This window comes from Pteronotus mesoamericanus, unplaced genomic scaffold, assembly GCF_021234165.1.
Source record: "Pteronotus mesoamericanus isolate MK-2021 breed Mesoamerican mustached bat unplaced genomic scaffold, CSHL_Meso_final contig_726, whole genome shotgun sequence".
NCBI classification, from domain to species: domain Eukaryota; kingdom Metazoa; phylum Chordata; class Mammalia; order Chiroptera; family Mormoopidae; genus Pteronotus; species Pteronotus mesoamericanus.
The window spans coordinates 457649-474635 of record NW_026555243.1 but is presented as its reverse complement, the minus strand read 5'-3'; the positions used below and the strand labels follow the sequence as shown (position 1 = coordinate 474635).

General features: G+C 56.6%; 1 protein-coding gene across 3 annotated transcripts in view; it reads left to right on the top strand.

The window, feature by feature from the left end:
* DPP9 (dipeptidyl peptidase 9) overlaps positions 1-16465 on the top strand; it is a 36682-nt gene extending 20217 nt beyond the window's left edge. Inside the window, exons 11-21 of one of the 3 annotated variants that reach the window (XM_054582854.1) lie at positions 1-178; positions 385-547; positions 3095-3174; positions 5998-6150; positions 6580-6715; positions 8225-8370; positions 9318-9464; positions 10254-10406; positions 11035-11177; positions 12396-12507; positions 15328-16465. In XM_054582854.1, the coding sequence (XP_054438829.1) occupies positions 1-178; positions 385-547; positions 3095-3174; positions 5998-6150; positions 6580-6715; positions 8225-8370; positions 9318-9464; positions 10254-10406; positions 11035-11177; positions 12396-12507; positions 15328-15882 (1966 nt within the window). In that variant the 3' untranslated portion in view covers positions 15883-16465. Of the gene's footprint in view, positions 179-384; positions 548-3094; positions 3175-5997; positions 6151-6579; positions 6716-8224; positions 8371-9317; positions 9465-10253; positions 10407-11034; positions 11178-12395; positions 12508-13522; positions 13782-15327 lie in introns of those variants that run through there. The other 2 variants (XM_054582855.1, XM_054582856.1) reach the window with 2 other exon arrangements.
* Positions 16466-16987: the final 522 nt, after the last annotated feature.

Here is a 16987-nt window from a genome sequence, read left to right as displayed (position 1 = left end):
TGCCTGGGCCATGCTCCTGGACCGGCCCCAGCAGCGGCTGCAGCTTGTCCTTCTGCCCCCGGCCCTGTTCATCCCCACCACTGAGAATGAGGAGCAGCGGGCGGCCTTCACCAGAGCCGTGCCCAGGAATGTCCAGCCGTACGTGGTGTACGAGGAGGTCACCAACGTGTGGATCAACGTAAGGGTGGGGAGGTGCTGGGTGTGCACTGGGTCCCCTGCACAGAGAATCGAGCTCAGGCAGGCCTCCCCCTGTCCGGGGAGCGCGGGAGTCCCTGCGGGACCGGGTTTGGCCTCAGTAAACCCAGCCAGCTGCCAGGGCCTCAGCTTCCTCGGCAGGGCGTGCCCCCCACCTCCTGACGCACCTTCTCTCTTCTGCCCTGACAGGTTCATGACATCTTCTATCCCTTCCCCCAATCAGAGGGAGAGGACGAGCTCTGTTTCATCCGTGCCAACGAAAGTAAGACCGGCTTCTGCCACTTATACAAGGTCACCGCCGTGTTACAGCCCAGCGGCTATGACTGGAGCGAGCCCTTCAGCCCTGGGGAAGGTGAGCAAAGTCTGAGTAGCGCCACTGCTCATCAAGGCAGCCCTCTGTGGCTCAGTGCCCTGCTTGTCCACTGGTCCCATCCTTTGCCTGAGCCGCCCGAGAGAAAGAAGCCAGCCTTCGGCCCCCGTTATGCATGGCCTGGCAGGGACTATCACAGCAAGCTCTCATTCGTTCAGTCAACAGTAGTTACTGAGCGCCCGCTAGGTGCAGGCCCTTCTCATACCAGGGGCTGGCAAGCTGCAGCCACAGGTCAATGCCAGCTCGCTGCCTGTTTCTGTCAAGTTTTATGGGCACCTGGTCACACCCATTCATTTATGGGTTCCCTGTGGCGGTTTTTGTGCCATGATGGCAGAGATGAGTAGTAATCCAAAACCAGTGAAAGATGCTGTCCCATAAGAGATGAGCATGAGAAGGAAACCGCAGCAGAATAAGAGGTTAGAGAATAAGGGGCATTCTTTCTAGAATGGGTGGTCAGGAGGACGTCTCTGGATAGTGCGCCATGGAGCAGACCTGGAGGACATGGTAGAAGTGGCGAAGGCAGCCGCACAGGACACTCCAGGCCTCAGGAGCAGCCCATACAAGGGTCCTGGGGCAGGACCATGCCCAGCGTGTTAGGGGACCAGCAAGGAAGCCTGTGTGACTGGAGCAGAGTGAGCGAGGGAGAGAGAGGGAAGTGGTGATGGCGAGGAGGGGATGGGCAGGTCATGCAGGGCCTTGTAAGTCTTGGGGAGGGCTTAGGCTTTTGCCAGTGATCTTATACAAGCTTAAAATGATTCCTGGGTTTGCTGCATGGAGTGTAGCCTCTGGAGTAAGAAGGGAAAGGGACTAGAGCCTGGCAGTGGGGCTGGGCTGACCCCGGTTATTCAGTTCTGTGTACACTTTGACTACTGGGCAGACACAGTTGGCCAGTGGATTTTGGATGTGGAGTCTGAGAGAGAGAGAGAAAGGCATGGGCACTTGGAAGAGTTTTGAAGGTCTAGTCTGAGATAGAAAGACTCTGAAAGGGACAGTTTTAGGGGAGAAAAGTCCAGAGGTGGGTTTGAATGTGTTCACAGTAAAGAGCTCAGTAGTGGGAATGCTGCGCAGGCAGGTTCGTGTACTGAGAGCTCTGGGGAGCAGAATGTGTTTATGATGGGAGTGTGACCATCCTTCTGTTCGGGTGGGTTCCCAGCCCCAGGACAGGACGGAGCGCCAAAGGGCCAAGCCCGGGGAGGGACACAGTGTGGTCTGAGCGTTCTGCCGGACTCTTCAGGCTTGGAACAGGGTCTGTCCCTGGGCACTGCCGGCGTCAGGGCTGGGCCATTCTCTGTAGGGGTGTCCTGGGCATGGGGAGCGGGCGGGGTTGAGCAGCATCCTTGATCCCCACCTACTCCCCAGTCATGACAACCGTAGGTATTTCCAGATGTCACCCAGTGTTTCCTGGGGCTGAGTCACCCCAGGATTGCCCTACAGGTTAGAGGCAGAGCCCACAAAGGAGCCTCAGGCAGCCACCAGGGGACAGAGACCCAGGTGAGGGGATGTTCGGGGTGCCAGGGGCTGAGGGGAGCCCTAGTGTCAAGAACAAGCGAAGCCAAAAGCTACGAGGGGCTGAGTCAGGCAGGGGCTGAGGAGTGACTCCTGTCTCAGGGCATTGTCACTTGGGGTTTAATGCGGCCACCACAGGCCAGGAAAGCCACGTCTGAGGATAGTTTTCTTTGGCTCCTTGGTGTTTCTGCTTTTTGGTTTGTGTATTGACTTACCTGACCCCACCTAGCCTTGGGAAATGTCACTTGAAAAGTTCTCATTTCTGCCTTGAGATGGGCCGACTAAGCACCCGGATTTTACCTGTTGGTGGCTGAGCGGAGCTCACGGCAGGTGCCTCTCAGGAGACTTCCGGCTTTGGAGTTGGGCACACCCATTTTCCCATGCCCTGGGCGGGGGAAGGGCCCAGCTGCGTCCCCTTGTCACACTACCTGCCACGTGTCTCCCACCTGCTTGACGGCAATTGAACAGATGAGAAGGCAAGACCTCGTTCACTTCAGATCATAACCTTAAAGGCAACATCAAGGTGTCCTGGTAAAGTGGGAGTGAGGCCAGGAGCTGGAGGGACATATGTGGGACAGGGACGGGATGGCGCTGGCAAGTGAAGTGTGCAGTCGTGCCAGACAGGGCCCAGCAGGTGTGGCCGGCAGGACCCTCTGGGCCAAGAGAAGCATGGGCTTGAACCCGGGCGGCGGAGGAAGAATCACGGGCCTCTGGAGAGGAGCAGCCTGGGTCCCCCTTGGGTTGCCGGACAGGGCTCAGAATGGCGGGAAGCAAGGCAGGGGGCCCAGCCAGCTGAGCCGTAGGCCAGTGGGAGGCCTCTGGGGCGGCAGGAAAATTGAGAAAGGACAGAGCTGGCCTAGGACACAGAGGCTATAGACTGGCATTTGACAAGTTGGTGGGGGCCAGCCTGGAAAATGTGGGCTCCAGGATAAGACTGCTGGGGTGAAGCTGGGTCTCAGTGCTTTGTGTCCCCATCACAGCTTCCTGGGCCCCCTCCACCTCTTTCCCTTTCCTTTCTTCCAGATGAATTTAAGTGTCCCATCAAAGAGGAGATCGCGCTGACCAGCGGTGAATGGGAGGTTTTGGCCAGGCACGGCTCCAAGGTACTGGAGTCTCCATGCACGCTTGTACACACATGTGCACACAGATACACACACATCTGGTCCCTGTCAAGACCTCTTGTGCTGGTGGCTCGTCCTGCCCCCACCTGGTCACTCCTCCCTCCTATGCTGCTCCCTCCCCAGCCCCAGCGTGCCCAGCGCCACAGGGACTGTGGTTTTGACCAGCTGGAAGCACCCTGGGTCCAGGATGCAGGGCCTGCTCTGAGTGCCAGTTATTGGATCCTGCTGGGTGGGGCCTGACCCATTCCTAGGGCCACCTGGAGCTTTCTGTTGTCCTCCTTCCATTCCATGAAACCACTTGCCCCTGGAAGAACAGTTTGTGGGACACTTAGGGTGCCCGCCTTGGGATTGTCCTGCAGCTTCTGACCAGGGCCCACCCCAACACCCACCCCTGGAGAGGTTTGGGAGCAAAGGATATGGCCACAGGGAGACAAGAAACGTACCTTGCATTCTTCCAAATGCACCATCAGAAAAACATGGCAAGACTTTGCCTCTGGCTAGGGTGTCTTCACTGGGGTCCAGGTCTACAAGATTCCAAATTTTACAGAGGACCCCCTTGATCAGCCTCCCTGTCTCTGCACCTCACACCAGCATAAGTGCCTCCCAGACCAAAGACAGGCATTAGAGATGTTAGCACATGCGTGAGCCTCACAGCACTCTTTGTGGGGTGAGGGGTAGCGGTCAGCAGATGCTTGAATGAGTGAGCCAGGAGTGAGGCAGGTAGGTCCAGGCTCCACAAAGAACCCTTTGGATTACAGTGTAACCACTCCTGACAGAGTGCCCTGTCACCAACTTGTAAAGATGTCACTACAAATTGTTGGGAAAGAAGCGAAATATAAAACCATGGAGCATAGTCCTAAGTCTGTTAGATTTCATGTTTGCATTTTTATGTGTGAGGAGGGAGGGCCAGAAGGTTAGGCACCCAAAGGTTAAAGGGCTGTTGCTTACTCCTAGTGGCTATGCTGTGGTTGCAGCCAGTTTTGCTGGAGCTGTTGCCCCCCGCAACCCCACTTCATAGACTAGCCCTGCCCCTTAGTAGCTGGGTACTAAGGCTCAGTTTCCTCATCTGTGAAGTGGGACCATCTAGTAGCTCTGATTCTTTCGTCTTGACAGCTGGTCTCTGCCCCTCGTAACTGCTGACATCGGGGTCAGATGATTCTCTGTGAGGGTGTCCTGGGCACTGCAGGGTGTTGAGCAGCATCCTTGGCCCCCACCAGGAGCACTCCCAGTTGTGACAACCACAGATGTCCCCAGACATGACCAGGTGTCCCCTGGGGACAGAAATCACCCTGGGTGAGGACGCTGCTGTATAGAACTTTGAAGCCTTTGGCATACGGAACGTCTGGCACACACATAAGCCCACATCATCATCACCTTCGTCACCCTCGGCGTGCCTTATCCTTTTACTCAGAAATCAAAAATCAAAAGCAGCAGCATTTTAAAAGTTAAAAAAGGGAAGGAGTGTTTCTCTCACGTTTCTGCCTGAGGCCGTGTGCCCCCAGCCTGTTCAGGCAGCACCTCGGACAGGGGCCTTAGCGGGGCCCCTTGCCTGGAGAGCGCCTCCTTCTCCATTTGCGCGCCTTCTCACATCGTGCTTGAGACAGAACTGGCTTTCAGCTCTGCGCTCTTAATCATCCTCTATTTCTAGAAACCTTTATTTAAAAAGGATGCTAACACTGAATGCATCAGTGTTTGTTACAGTAACTGAATCGTTCTAGATAAGACTCAGATTGGAATCCCCTGCAATCCTCACCCTGGGCCCTGCAGCCGCTTCCCCTCCTTGGAGGTGCCCAGAGAGGGAAAGCACGCAGACCTTTCCTATTTGTACACATTGTTTGAGGGGATTTCTAGAAAAATACAGGTTTGGGGTTTTTTTTGTGGACACAGAGAACTGTGCCATAATTATAAGAATCCCACCTTTTTGAACATTCAAGCTTTATTTATTTTTAGAGAGAAAGGGTGGGAGAGAGGGAGGGAAGCATCAGTCTGTGGTTGCCTCTCAGGCACCCCTTACTGGGGACGTGGCCCGCAGCCCAGCTATGTGCCCTGACTGGGAATCAAACCAGCAATCCTTTGGTTCGCAGGCAGCACCCAATCCACTGAGCCACACCAGCAAGGGCCTTTCTTTAGTCTTAAGAACACTTTGAGCATCTTTGTCCTTCCATTTTGAAATCCCCCTCCTGGGTGGAGTCCTCGGTAACGCTTCCCAGGGGCATAATGGCCAGGTCAGAGGATGCACCTTTTTAAGTGTTCTGTCTCTGTGCTGCAAGATTGGCCACTGAAAGGCAGTGCCTGTTCTCATCCTCAGAGCAGTGTTTTTCCTTCCCTCCTGAGGACATCACCTAAGAACCACACAGGGCCGGATGGGGGTTCCACCAGGAAATACGCAGGGCAGGGAGTGCCACCTCTTAACCCCATGCATCTGCGTCGCAGATGTGCGCTGATCCCATTTGGGCCCTTGGCCCAAGATGGCCCCTCCCTCTGCCTCTGTCCAAGACACTGGACCCTCAGATCCTACCCAAGGGCTCTGGGCACGCCCAGGGTAACTGTCTGGGGTTCTGATTCTAAGTCGCACCAGGATGTGCAGTTAGCCCAGCTAGACTGGGATCGCCTTCTGCTCTGCAGGGTCCGAGAAGGGCATCTCTCCCAGACACTTCTCCAGCCAACCTAGGGGAAAATAAGTTCCCCTGTTCACAGAACACTGGGCCCTCTCTGCAGGGGTGGGGTAAAGGGTGGGGGGCATGGGAAGGCAGGCATGGGAAGCATGGGGCGGCATAATAAGGAGCCCCTATTATGTCCCCACAGATCTGGGTCAACGAGGAAACGAAGCTGGTATACTTCCAAGGCACAAAGGACACGCCCCTGGAGCACCACCTCTATGTGGTCAGCTATGAGTCAGCCGGTGAGATCGTGCGCCTCACCACACCTGGCTTCTCCCACAGCTGCTCCATGAGCCAGGTGGGCACTCCCCTGAGCCCTGATGTACTCAATGGCACTGTCCCTGCACCCCATCCCTTAGCCTCTTGGAACATTCTAGAACATCTGGCAGCCGAGCACCAGGCCACTCCCCATCCAAGGCAAACACTTGGTAGCATTTTGCTGGCTGTAGAACCGGAGAGATAAGTGGACTCTGGCATCAGAAGGACCTGGGTCTGACCACATGGGGCTCTTGGCCAGGGGACGGACTCCTCTCAGTCTCAGTTTGCTTATCTGCAAAATGGGGATGATGGTAATAGCAACCACCCCATGTGGTTGGAGTTTGAGGTTTAAATGAACACTCGCACAGGGTAAAGATGATAAATATTCAGTGAAGGTTGGTGGGTGATGGGGCAAAGGCGGAGAATTGGAGGCAGGGAGAGGTGCTCAGCGCCCCCGTCCTACCCGCAGAATTTCGACATGTTCATCAGCCACTACAGCAGCGTGGGCACACCGCCCTGCGTGCACGTCTACAAGCTGAGCGGCCCTGACGACGACCCGCTCCACAAGCAGCCTCAGTTCTGGGCCAGCATGATGGAGGCGGCCAGTGAGTAACCCCAGATCCTGCAGGGCTTTGACCCAGTCCTTCTCCTTGGGAGCCTCGGTTTGCCCGTCTATAAAATGGGATGGGGTCCCATTAAATAACACTAGTGAGAAGAGGTTGTCCTCGAGGGTCATGCCCAAAGCCCTGCCTGATAGGCCTGCCCAGCACCCAGCCCCTCACAGCAGCTCCGAGAGCTTGTCATTGAACATGACCACTAGCCCCAGCTGTCCTGTGGGCCCTTCACCTGGGACAGACTCTCATTTCTGCGCTGCAGTCAAGGACTGCACCTCACAGAGCAGACTCTGTTCGGGATCCAACTCTACCTGACAGAGGGGTCCCTGCAGAGAGCATCCCTCTCCTCAGGGGATGCTGTCTCCAAGGGCACAGAGCAGACGCCCCGAAGCCTTAGTGGAAGAAGCCCAGAAGTCAGTCTCACGTGAAGCCTCGGGAAACAGGAGGCAGCTTGTCAGTTGTCCCGGAGCCTGGAGGGCAGCCCGGGCTCTGCTGGGGTGACCCCAGGTTCCCGCCTGGCTGCAGAACCATGTGCAAGTCAGCTTGCCTCCCTAAAATGCTCTTTTATCTACAAAATCATACAATATCCATTTTTAGGATTAAAATCAAACCCTCGGTACCCCCAAGAATCTCTCCCAAAGGACAGCCTTCCCTGACTGCAGCCCTGCTGCTTGCCAGATTCCAGATGTTTTAGGAAATAAGAAGCCGTGGCATTTGTAGAGTATTGTATGGGTTAAAAGCATCTTGTTATATCTCCACCCCTGGAACCTCAGTAGATGCAAGTCCTCTCCATCCAATAGCTCAGCCTGTGACTTTTCACGTCACCGTAGGACGTGATGGAGCAGGACCTTCAGCCTTGGTTTTACAGATGAGGAATGGAGCTGTGCAAGATGAGAACTTGCCGTCATTGTACGGTGATGGGAACTCGAGTGTCCTAATGCGGAGCCCTGGGTGCGCGGGCATGTCTGCAGACAGCTCCTGTGAGCAGTCGGCCAGCTGTGGGCAGCTCCCACCTCACCCCATCGTGTGTGTCGGCCGCAGCTGCCGTAAGGCCACAGCTGCAAGACTGAGTTGTTACTGCAGAGATACATGTCTCCTTGGTGCTTAAAGCCCAAAATACCCTCCACTGCTTTCCAGAAAATATTCGACAACCCCTCAATTACATTACCACTTATTTAACTTTTAAGTCTGCACCCTGTTTACCCGAATAAAATTATCTTAGAGAAAGACTTCTCTTCACCATCATGATCCAAACACCAGTGTTGCTTTGCAAAAATGAAAGTAATTATAAAAATCGGAGAGGAGCAGACCATGAGAATTGGCTCTTAGTCAAATCCCAGAAGTGTTGTTACCTTCATGGGGGGTAAGCTAGCATCAGGGGCTGCTGGGATAGGGCACCTCCAACCCGCCCTCGGCCGCTGGGGGCCAGGCAGTGGGGCGTGGCTGTTCAGCCAGCTGTGGGTTCCTGCCTGAGTAGCCATGGCTTCTCTGTCCCTGCAGGCTGCCCCCCTGATTATGTGCCCCCAGAAATCTTCGACTTTCACACGCGGTCTGATGTGCGGCTCTACGGCATGATCTACAAGCCACATGCTGTACAGCCGGGGAAGAAGCACCCCACCGTCCTCTTTGTGTACGGAGGTCCCCAGGTGGGTGCCGGTCTACTCCTTCCACCCTCTCCCTCCATGCCAGGACTTGGGTGCCCCACCCCATCCCCACTGACCACACTGGGTTCCTGGGCTCCTCGATCTTCCGTCTGTGGCTTTCTGTCACCTTATCTTCCCCAGTGACCACCCACTCCCTCTCTCCTGCTGATGCTCCCTGTCCCTTTGGGACATCTCCTTCACACCCATGTGTTCTTTTGGGCCAACTGCCCAGTAGTGATCCACTCTCACCAGCATGGGGACAGAGGTGGCCTGAGCCGGGGACCCAGTTCTCTGAGAAGGAAACAAGGCCAAGCCAGCAGGTCCATCTAAGACAGTGATTCTCACTTGAGGGTGCTCTTTCCCACTGGGGACACTGGACAATGTCTGGGTATATTTGTCGTTGTCCCATCTTGGGGGAAGCACTCCTGGCATCGATGCTGTCTACATGCTCCAGTGCCGAGGGCCCCCCCTCCCAACACACCACACAGATGAAAGGCCCAAGGAGTAACAGTGCCAAAGTGAGAAGCTGTTTTAAGTCAAGTCCCTCAGAGAAAGCAACCAGCCGCACCCCCCACCAACTTTTATGTCTGCTTTTTAGAGATAACTGAAAGGTATAAAAGGGGCAAAAAGTGGCTGAAGAAATAGAAGATTCCAGGGAGGGCCAGCTGAGACGAGAGCTCGATTGAGGCCTTCCTCTCTGCAGCACATTGTAGGCACCAGGAAGACCGGGGCCCCTTCGTCTTCCACTACCTCGCCCCCAGGACCCGTCCAGGCCGTTCCTAGTCTTCACAATAAAGCACAGGGGCCTTGATTAGGCTGTAAGACACGCCCCGCCCCCCGACCCTATCCTGCTGGCCTCTAGGCCATCTAGCCCATCCTGTCTTGGATCTCACGCAGGATTCTCGCCACTTGCCCAAAGCCCCACATCTTCTCCTTGCCTTCTCCCACAGGTGCAGTTGGTCAACAACTCCTTCAAGGGAATCAAGTATTTACGGCTCAACACGCTGGCGTCCCTGGGCTACGCCGTGGTTGTGATCGATGGCAGGGGCTCATGTCAGCGAGGGCTTCGGTTCGAAGGGGCCCTGAAAAACCAAATGGTAACTTCTCTTCCCAGTCTCTCTGGACCCTTCCTGTGTGGTGAAGGGAGATCTTGATTTGTTGGCTCAAGGTTTGGGGTGGTTCTGGGGTACCTCCTTCAAGGACTGTCCTGGCCAAGATGCCAGGCATAAATGGAGTGGCGTTTTGGAACCAAGGGGAACATCTGCTTTGCTGCTCAGTTCTGAGCTTCGCCCTATGAGAGGCAGGTACCCGCCCATTCCAGCTGGTGCCTGAGACCAGACACAGCCAGACATGTCAGTACAGGCCCAGGTGGCAGGGGTGCCAAGAGCGGGGCCAGGCTGGGACTGGTGACCATAGAGGTGGTGCTAATGGTGATGGTGGTGATGATGATGATGTGGAGGAGGAGGAGGAGAATGATGATGGAGACGATGACGGTGATGACACCAGCTGGTCACCAGAGCCCTTGTACGTGCCAGGCCTCTGAGTGCAGGACACCCACCACCTCGTGTTGTCCTCTTGTCCACTGTAAGATGGATCCTGCTTAGGGTGACGTCCTCATTTTGGGGATGTAAAAACAGGCTCAGAGAGGGGGTGTGACTTTCTCAGAGTCACTGAGCCCGGACATGGCGGGGCAGGGTCGGTGCTGGGCCTGTCCGATCGCTGCCCTGGGAAGCAGGCAGAGTGTGGACGGGGCCTGGAGAGAGGGCTGTCTTCCGGAAAGCTGCTTCGGTCAAAGAGGGAGAGGGCTCCCCACAAGGGACAAAGGTGGGACGGCAGGGTGCACACCAGGAGAAGGCCACTGAGAGGTTCCCGGCCTCATCCCCCAGGGCCAGGTGGAGATTGAGGACCAGGTGGAGGGCCTGCAGTTCGTGGCTGAGAAGTACGGCTTCATTGACCTGAGCCGGGTGGCCATCCACGGCTGGTCCTACGGAGGCTTCCTCTCGCTCATGGGGCTGATCCACAAGCCCCAAGTGTTCAAGGTGGGTCCCACCCCAGCCCCACCCCCTTGTCTACCAGCACCCACCCATGCCCCTTGGAGCCCCTGGGGGAGGCATCTTGGCAGGGGCTTTGCCACGTGGCTGTTTCTCCCTGCAGCAGCCCCACGGGGCCGAGCCCCCCTCCTCATTGCCCGCCACTGCTGACCCCAGGATGGCATCCGGCTGCACAAAACCCCACCAGCAGCTCTCTGTGGGAGGCTGAGCCTGGGACCCCGGCCTCGGATGGGCAGAGGTGGGGCATGGTGTGAAGAGCATCGGGGGAGGGGCCCCCAGGCCGGCGGCACTGTCCGGGCACCGCGGGGCGGCGATGAGGAGGAGGAGGCAGAAAGGCAGTGGGACCAGGGAGGGGCCGATCCCGGCCTAAACATGCCCATTCAATTCACCCTCCCTCAACAGCGCACAGTCCATGGGGACACACGGTCAGAGGGCCCCTCCTTGCCAGCCCCCCGTGTGCATGCCGTCCGCGGGAGGCCCTGGGACAGCGAGTTGAGCAAGGGCTCTTGGAACCTGACCCGTGTGCATGTGTCTCTCCTCTCTCCCTCTCCCTCCCTCCCTCCCTCCTCCTGTCTCTCTCTCTCTCTCTGCCCTATTCATCCACTGTGGTCCTCAGGTGGCCATCGCAGGTGCCCCAGTCACGGTGTGGATGGCCTACGACACAGGGTACACGGAACGATACATGGACATCCCGGAGAATAACCAACTTGGCTATGAGGCGGGTTCCGTGGCCCTGCACGTGGAGAAGCTGCCCAACGAGTAAGGCCCCTACCTGCCCAGGAGATCCCGAGTCACCAAGGCCCTCCTGCCTCCGACGCTGTGCTCCTGTGGCTCCCGCTCCTCCCTTTGTCTGCTTGAGCCTTGCCTCCCCTCCTGCAGCCCTGTCTCCTCTCCACTCTTCCTAGGACGCGGGCTTCTGGGCGCTCTGGGAGGGAGGCCCTCAGAGAGCTGGAAGGAAGGTTCTAGATTTGTACCACTGCACATGCAGGCTACCCTCGCTACCGAAGCACATAGCCCGCCATGGACCTGTCCGTTGGTCTGCAACCTGAACAGCCTCTGTCTTGTGGGTTTTGACATGTTTGTACATCAGTTCTATCGGACCAGCTCAGATGTCCCATGTCACATTTTTGGCATTGGCATCTCATTTTCTGATTGAAAGAAATCAGTGTTGCCACTTTCTGCTGTGGCTCTGTCTGAATGTATGCCGGGGTCCCATGTCTTTCATGCTGGGGTTCCCATTACCATATACCCGGCCTGGGCTCCCTGGGGACGCCAACATACAGCCAAATTTGCAGCCTCCTGCTCTAGATCTGTGCCATCCACTTAAATTTAAGTTCACATTCGCTCACATCCATTGGAATAATAAATCCATGGAGGCAGACATAGATGGCTGGTTGCCAGGGGATGGGAGTGACTGCTGATGGGCACGGAGTTTTGCTTTGGGGTGATGGAATGTTCTGGAACTAGGTAGAGATAATGGTTGTACAATCTTGTGAATGCACGAAATGACCCCGACATATTCACTTTAAAATAAATTGACTGTAAACTATGTGAATTTCACCTCAATAAATTACTTTTTAAAATCAAAAATTTTAAAAATACAGTTCATTGGCCACTCTTGCCTCATTTCAAGCGCTCAGTAGCCACATGTGGTGGCAATGGTGGTGGTTTTAGGGCCCGGCAGGTCTAGAACATTCTGTCATCCCAGAGTGCCTTGGGGCAGCACTGTCCTAAAAACTTACTGTAGTTCGGGGCATTGCACACACAGCTGAGAACGCCCTTCTCCCCTCCTTGCCTGGAGGAAGTGAGGAGGTCTCTCTGACCCATCCATTGTGCCCTCCTGTCACTTTCAGTTCTGCCACGGGCTCTTGCTTTTGTCCTCGCTACCCCTGGGCCGAAGAGGAACCCTGGGACTAACTGCCTCGGAGCAGGAAGCGGGGGACCCGCTCCAGACCATCACCCCATTTTGTCTTCCAGGCCCAACCGCCTGCTCATCCTGCACGGCTTCCTGGATGAGAACGTGCACTTTTTCCACACAAACTTTCTCGTCTCCCAACTGATTCGAGCCGGAAAACCTTACCAGCTCCAGGTGGGTGGCTCCTGGACACTGTGGGCCCATCCCAGGAGCTGGCAGGGTGGGCAGTGGCAATTGGGGTGGCATCTCCTCCCCCTGCACTTGCTGCCTCTCTGAGGGCATCTGTGGTCATGCTGCACAGCCAGCCTCCACCCCCACCCTGGGCTCCCTCTATCCAACGTTCATTCACCCTTTATTGGGCAATCGTGGGTTGACTCCAGGTCTCTGCTGCCTTCAGTGCTAGGAGCACCAGGGGAACATGGCCGAGCCAGCCCTGGCCCAGAGCCTGGTGGAGGGAGGTCAATGCTCCCAAAATTATCACACAGACATAGGTTTTATTTTAAACGAAGAAATTTGCTTTGGAGGAACTGTGCAGTGTTCTGGAAGCATCTAGGTGGGGTGTCACCTTAAAAGGGATGTCAGAAGAATTTCCTGAAGAGCTGACACTTATGGGTACTAGAGACTGAGTGGGAGTCAGCGAGGCCCTGGGGGTGGGCGGAGGTGTGGACACCAGACATGGGGAACAAGTTGGAGGGAGCAGCTCAGGGACAGGAAACTAGGGTGGCTGGTGGAGTAGGCTGGTGGGGAGTTAGAGACAGGGCAGGCCCCGCTGGCTGGGTCTCAGGTGAAGAGTGGGGTATTGGGAAGGCGGTGGTGCTTTAGTAGTAAGGGGCGGGGCCTTGGTGGAGGGGCTAGACTTTGGCAGTAAGGGGGTGGGTCTTGGGTGAAGGGGCAGAGCCTTGCCTGAATTTGTCCTAAAGATGAGGAGAGGTGTCCGGGCCTGGGAGCAGGAGTGTGACTGTTGTGCCTGCCACGGACCAGCACCCCTCTAGCCCCCTGTAGACGAGGGCCAGTGGGATATGAGCCACGTAGTCGGTTGTCCCGGCAGGAGTGGGGTCAACAGTGGGAAGCGAGAGGCTTGGTGGACTGTGGAGCTGTCCTGGAGGTGAGGGACAGATTTTACCACGTGCTGCTGCCACCATGTCTTTCTGCTTCCCAGCACCTCCTGATGCTCACTCTGTCCTGTCAGGGGGACGCCATAGCAGAGGGTCACAAGGCAGGAGGCACTGGCTTTAGGGACCTGTGACTGGGCACACACTCGCCAGACACGGCAGGAGGTAGGCAGATGGAGCCTCGGTGGGGTGAAGAGCTGTTGGAGTGCCTCTCAGCAGCCCCATCCCCAGCTGCACGCGCTTCCCGCAAACAGGCCAGAGGCAGCTGCAGACCAGGGCAAAAGTCCGGCAGGGCCAGAATGGAAACTCAGACGTCCCTCTGAACCTGAAAACCTGAAGCAGGTAGCTGGGGCACAGGTGGCCACAGGTGGCAGGTCTGTTAACTTTGGGCCTCTCTCCCTCACCTGTGAAAGGTGCACGATAACCCCTGGCTCCCGGTGAGGCTGCGAGGGCCAGGCGCTCTCTCCCCGGGAAAGCGTTTACCACACGGGGTTTTCCCTGAGCCTCTGCCCCGCCAGGAGTGTGAAAGCGAGATAGCACACTCTGTTGGGGGTGGGAGCAGGGCACCCCCTGAGGGAGATGAATGGCACCCCCTTTCTGGTTCAGACACCCTGAAACAGCTGGACTGGGAGGCTGGCAGCCCCAGTGTCCTCATGCATCAATTTGCCATGTGTCACTCCCTGGACTCGGGCTGGGAGCAAGTGGGAAGCCAGACAGACCCTCCCCCCGCCCTCACAGCCCAGGAGAAGGAAGCAACCAGGCAGCCACAAGTCAAGGTGGTGTGAAAGGACGAGGGCAGCAGGGCCTGTCCCAGGCAGTGCTGGTGCCCCAGGTGGGAAAGCGGTGGGGCCTGTGAGGCTGTAGGACCCAAGAGGCCGAGTCTTGAGGTCAGGCTGGCAAGGCCTTGCAGAGCTCTGAGCCGGGGTCAGTCTGATCAGACTTACAGTTCATCCAGGGATGGATAAAAGAAGGCAGGAGTGGAGGAAGGGAGAACTCTGGGCAGTCCGCTGCATTTCCAGAGTCATGGGCGAAGGCAGTGGCCACGGGCCGAGAGAGGGAGGAATAGTTTGGTTTAGAAACCCAGCTCACCGGCAGAAAGAGGCGAGGAGTGGGCCTCTTGGCCCTGGTACTAGCCACATTCTTTGAGAGTGTCTGGAGCAGGGTCGTGACTATCCCATGAGCCCCTAGGACCCATCCAGGAACTATCAGAGTGTGGGAATGGGGCAAGAAGCAAGACCTGCGCCTCTGTCAGTGGTCCACCTGGGCATCACCTCAGCCAGGTCTCAAAGACTGGGTGGTTCCATGGGTGTGGCCCTTGGTACTGACATGTCGCTGCCCCTCTCTGGGGATGATCCCCTTTGCAGTGATAAGGGGACCCAGGAAACCACTGGCAAAGCCCGGGGAGGCTGTGCTGGGGGCCTTGCTGTGTGCAGCCCAGAGGCGGCCCTTTGGTGAAGTGGAAATAGCTCCTGAGGTTTGAAGTTCCGCCCGCTCCACTGACATGGGTTCATTGCGCCTCCTTAGACCTGGGGACAGAGTGGCAGTGCCGATCCCTAAGTCTTTCATGGGTGCATGTGCTCTGTGTTTTAGCGACCCTCAGAAAGATCCTGCAAGGTCCAAAATCTTCACTCCATTTTGAAGGGGGGTGGCCGCAGTCAGGGAGGCGGTCACTCGCCTAGTCACACGGCAGGCTGATGGGCAGCAGATGGGGTCGGAGTCCGGTCTCATCAGCTCCAGAGCTTGTGTTCTTCTGTCTCCACCCGGGGGCAGGGGGTGGCATAGCTGCCCTCCCCAGGGGAGACACCCTGAACCAGAAAGGGGGGGGGGCTCCAGGGTTCAGGGGTAGGCCTGTGACTGCAGCAGGGTCCCTTGGTGTCACCAGCCCTGCCTTCTGTATCCACCCAGATCTACCCCAACGAGAGACACAGTATCCGCTGCCCTGAGTCTGGCGAGCACTATGAAGTCACGCTGCTGCACTTTCTACAAGAATACCTCTGAGGGCCCGTGGGCACTCGGCTGCACATTTAGAGCACAAGTGGCTTCGCCGCCGCCGCCGCCGCCACCACCAGGGGGACCAGGCGGGAAGGAACGTGTGGCCTCACAGCCACCAACCCTGCAGTGCCCTCTCCTCAGCCCCCGCTGGACCACCCCGGGCCCAAGAGCCACCGCCTTCATGTCCCAACGCCTTTTATCATTTTTTAAAATGCTTCTGGATTCTTTGCCTGCTGCTTCTTGGTTGCCAAGATGGAAAGATAAGGCCGACATCCACGAGGCACTTCCTAAAGCCATCCTCTCCTCTTCCCGTTGTCCGGGAGCAGGAGGCCTGAACTCCACCGGCCACCAGACAGGCTGGGTCTGCCTCCTGGGCCCTGACCCACTGCTGCACCCAGCGCAGAAGCATGCAATTGCCTTTTCTCCCCACCTGCCCCATTTCTGATCCACATTTTGTTTTCGGGGACATTTTTCATAATTATTTAAAAGACAGAAAGCAAGGGGTGCCTAAATCTAGAATTGGGGTCTGCCGCTGAGGAACAGGCTTCAGCCCAGTCAGCGCCTGGTGAGCCCCACCTCTTTCGAAGCCCAGAGTGGGAAGTGGTGGCCAGCAGGTGTGAGCGGGGCACATGGTGCAGGGCAGGCCCCCGAGGCCGCCCCTCCCCAGCTTTCAGGTAGGGTCTGAACTCGTCCAGCTTCGGTCTCTGCTGGCTGGTGGCTGCTGCCCACTGCCCAGCCCTCCGGCCACACGTCTGCCTGGCCTGCACAGACCGGTTTCCGGGGTTGGGAATGGAACCATCCCCGCCTCAGGGTTATCTTTACTCCTTCCTTTCCCTCCCTGCCAAGAGTTCGGCCAGGGGCGGGCAAAAAGAAAAAGAAGAAGAAGAAAAAGAAAAAAAAAAAAAAAGCCCACCAGAAACAAACCACCTCTACATATTACGGAAAGAAAATATTTTTGTCGATTCTTATTCTTTTATAATTATGCGTGTAAGAAGTAGGCTCATTAAACGATTCCAGATGGAAGTGTTGCCACCTGCCTGAGGTTTCTTCTAAGCCCTGGGGGTGGTGATGAGGGCTTTTCTGAGTGCAGCGTCCAGATGGTAACAGAGCCAAAGACATGACGGTCCTAGCTGTCAGCCTTGGGCACCAGGACACAAAAGGGGGAGGGCGCCATGCCCTGGCTGGAAGATGCTGCACTCCTCATCAGAGTGGCCCCGTGAGGATGGTCCTCACTGTCCTGATGTGTCACTTGGGAACCCAGCATAGGATGTGGCAGGTGGCCTATACGGTCTGCCCACCTTTCTCAGGGCAACAGCACAACCCAGGATGCAACACCCTTCTCTGGGCCACCATTAGTTCCCTTTGCAGCTGTGCGTGCACAGAGGCTCGACTTGGTGGTTCCAAGGTCAAGAAACCCCCCTTTTGATGTTTGTCCCAATAGCAGAGACCTGGGGAGACTGGAGTCTGTGCCTATATAGATGGCATGTGTGAGCTTCTGACAACAGGATGGCCTTGCTGAGTGCAATCACCCCTTCCATCCTTTGAGAAGC